This window comes from Talpa europaea (genome assembly GCF_964194135.1).
Source record: "Talpa europaea genome assembly, chromosome: 12".
Lineage (NCBI taxonomy): Eukaryota > Metazoa > Chordata > Mammalia > Eulipotyphla > Talpidae > Talpa > Talpa europaea.
Window position 1 is genome coordinate 24,070,149 of NC_140079.1, and position 3,648 is coordinate 24,073,796.

A 3,648-nucleotide genomic window follows, 5' to 3' on the forward strand; every position below is an offset into this window, starting at 1 on the left:
GCCTATTCTGTTCCCCACTCTGTCTCTGGTGAATCCTCTCACTTCCCCACATCTCTGGCCTACACCCCAGTATTTGCATGCATAATTTAAAAAATCTTTAAAAATAATAATGTATTGCTGATCTGAAACGAAACTGGGGACATGAGGACCAGTGTCTCACCAAGGAGAAGAGAGAGAACCCATTGGAAAGGGTAGGAAAGACTTAGAAGGCATCAGGAACAATACCATTCACCAAGAAGTGAAGAGCAGGAGGGTTATCTGCCCTTCCACCACTATGTCCCCAGGCTGCCTGTAGCCCCAGTCAGGGAATGGGAGCACGTACTTTTCAGAGAGAACATAGTCTATACATCTGTCCAGTGAATTGGTTCAGCAGGGGGGGAATTATTTTCTATTTTGTGATGCCATATTTCCTTGATTTTTCATAGTCTGAGGCATGAACATCTGCTTTCACATTTGAAGTACTATGCCTTCCTTTTTATTTTTTTGTTACTCAAATCATTTTATTTTTACGGTATATTTTTTATTGAGGTAACATTGGTTTATAATACTGTATATGATTCAGAAGTAGAGGTTCACACCTCATCAGATGAATTAACTACTCCACACCGACCACCAAGGTTTATAACCCATACCAAACTCAACCCCCAGTCTTCCACCATAGCCCATTGGGGTCCCTCCCTCCTTTGCTCTCCACACTCACTCTCTCACTCTGGTTGCCTGAATTCTAAGGTCTAACACCTTCCCTAATTAAAACTTTGTCTTCTTTGATTTTTAATATCAACAGGCTGGCTGCTGAAAACCTCTTGTAGTCCAAATGGTGGCACTTTAGTTCAAGTTCATGGTCTCTTCTACCAGGGCTGACTCTGGCAGATGCAACCAGAGCTAATGGGAGGAACTGGTGGCAAAGTTGGAGGAGATGGGGCTTAGCACCTAGGACTTTGGGGTCTCCACAGTGAAGGGATTCCATAGCAGAACACTCCCAGAATTCCATGGGAGGCCCTCCTGCTGAGTCCTGAAGCAGACAAGAGGTAAAGAATTCCTTCCACGTCCTTCAGGATTCTCACCTTCCTCCTTCCCTTATCTTTCCCTACCAGTAAGAGGTCAGAGATAGCTCCTCAGAAACATGGGTGCTTCCTGAGGTAAATGTGTCCTTTCATTATAACTGGCACAACTGGAAGAGCCAGGTAATCACTCACCACTTCCTCTTTCTACCTCCTCTGTAGGACAGGTCAATGCTTTCCTGCCAGAGAGGATGCTGGTGCTACTAAGGCACAGTAGCACAGCCCTGTGTAGAGTGTGTGTTTATAGTGTGTGTGTTCTGTGTGTCTATCTGTCTGTCTGCCTGGGGTTGAGGGAGAGGCCCTTACAATTTCCTCCCTCTCTTTTGCATCCAAACTCATCTCTACTCTGCTCTACTACCTACCAGATTCTCCTGTCAGGCAGTCTGGACATCCATAATTTCTCTAACAAATATGGGTATCCACCAAGTTCGTACTCTTCAGGTTCCCTTTATCCTGATCATGATGAGCAAAGGTGGAGATGCAGCCCCACTAAGATTCTCCCCGCTCATGTTCCAATGCAGAGGTGGGTAGAAACCTCCCAGCCACTGAGGTTCAGTATGCAGAGGCATTTCTTTTTCAATTATGGATGTCCAATTACTTGTTAATCAAAGAGGAGAGAAAAAAGGAATGACTCACCCTGCAATAATTCTAACATCACCATTATTTTCATTTTAACTCTTTTATCTTCAATGTTGGTTCTTATAAATAGCATAAAATTGTGTTTTACTTTGCTTTTGTTTTTTAATTGGAGTGCTTACATACATGCAAACTTTTCTTTATCCCAAAAAAGATAACCTTCTTAAAGAAGAGCACATAAGTCAAAGTGTCCCCCATTATTTATTAGTACTTCTCCAAGGAACCTTCCTTTATTACTAACAAATCATTGAGATCAAAGTGTGCTGATTTATAAACATATTCATACATACATATTTACTCCTCCCTTAGAACTTAGACACTTAGTTGGTTATCCTGAGTCACAGATCTTCCATCATAGCTAAAATACCCACACTAAGCCTTAGAAAAACATTGTAGATCCTGACTTTCAATCGTCAAATAATGTATGAAACATTCCACTCAATATCTTTGTAACTATTAAAACTACAAGAGTCCTAATCTATTAAACTGGTTCCCAAGGCATCCACAATAATCTCAGGTATTACCACACTTTACCTGCTGTTTGGTATTTAAATACTTACCACTCACACTACAATCTTAACACACCTTTCTTGTCATTTAGTGAAGATTAATAAGTTTTTCACATTCTACCCTCTTGAATAAAAATGTAATGTTTACGAAGAGGTTATTTTAAAATATATGAATAAAATTAAATTTTAATATGCTAAAGTATCATACTCATACAATCTGCAAGGGCAAAAATGAAGCAAGAGAACAAGGCATAAAAGAAAATAAAGAGTCTGGTGGTTGGGTAGCCTTGATCAACAAGTATACTCTAAGTCTCCAAGGATGAGTGAGGAGATTAGGTCAAATCATTTATAAATTCCATTCAAAATTAAATGATCTAGGATCATAGGAAAAAAACTTGTGTATAATAATATTGGAATAGTAAAGATGAGTTAACAGGGCACATAAATCTGTAGTAAATGCTCAAAGACTTAAACTTTTCTGTGCCTATCTCCCTTCTCAAATACTTTTCTCAAGAAGGCATTTTTATTCCCAAAGTTTTCCTCAGGGAAACTTTGACATCCTTGTTCCTCAAACTATAGATTAGTGGGTTTAACATTGGCACCACAATGGTATAGAACAAAGAGGACACTTTCCCCTGCTCAAGGGGCAAAACAGAAGGTGGTTTGAGGTACATGAAAGCCCCAGAACCAAAGAACAGGCAAACCACAATGATGTGGGAGCTACATGTACTGAAAGCTTTGGACTTGCCCTCAGTGGAGGGAATGTGGAGGATGCTGAAGAGGATCAGAGCATAAGAGATGAAAATGGTGACCAAGGGCACTCCAATGTCAATGGCCACAACTACGAAGACCACCAGCTCGTGCACGTAAGTGCTGTTGCAGGACAGTTCAAGGAGAGGAAGGATGTCACACATGAAATGATTGACAAGGTTGTCAGCACAGAAGGTCAGGCTTGCTATGCTTCCTGTGTGGGCCATGGCCCCTGAGAACCCCATCACATAGACACCCAACAAAAGGAGGAAACAGACCTGGGGAGACATGGTGGTCGTGTACACCAGTGGTTTGCAGATGGCGACATAGCGGTCGTATGCCATCGCTGACAGGACGGAAGACTCAGAGATGACAAAAAAACAGAAGAAAAAGAGCTGAGTCAGACATGCTGCATGGAAGATTTGATTCTTCTTTGAGACAAAACTCTTCAGCATTTTGGGGATGATGGTAGTGGAATAACTGAAGTCTATGAAGGAGAGGTTGAAGAGGAAGAAATACATGGGGGTGTGGAGACGAGTGTTCAACCCAATCAGGGTGATCAAGCCCAGGTTCCCCACCACAGTGACCACATAGAAACTTAGAAACAGGAAAAAGAGAGGGAGCTGTAGTCCTGGCTTGTCTGTTAAGCCTGCGAGGATAAACTCTGTCACAGAGAAGTTCTCAGCTGCCAT

General features: G+C 41.7%; 1 protein-coding gene across 1 annotated transcript; it reads right to left on the reverse strand.

Moving 5' to 3' along the window:
* Window positions 1-2,715: 2,715 nt before the first annotated feature.
* On the reverse strand, window positions 2,716-3,648 carry LOC311182144 (olfactory receptor 8B12-like; the record flags this gene model as incomplete). Its single annotated transcript, XM_084250742.1, has 1 exon — window positions 2,716-3,648. The coding sequence occupies one exon, from the start codon at window positions 3,646-3,648 to the stop codon at window positions 2,716-2,718; it is 933 nt and encodes a 310-aa protein (XP_084106868.1).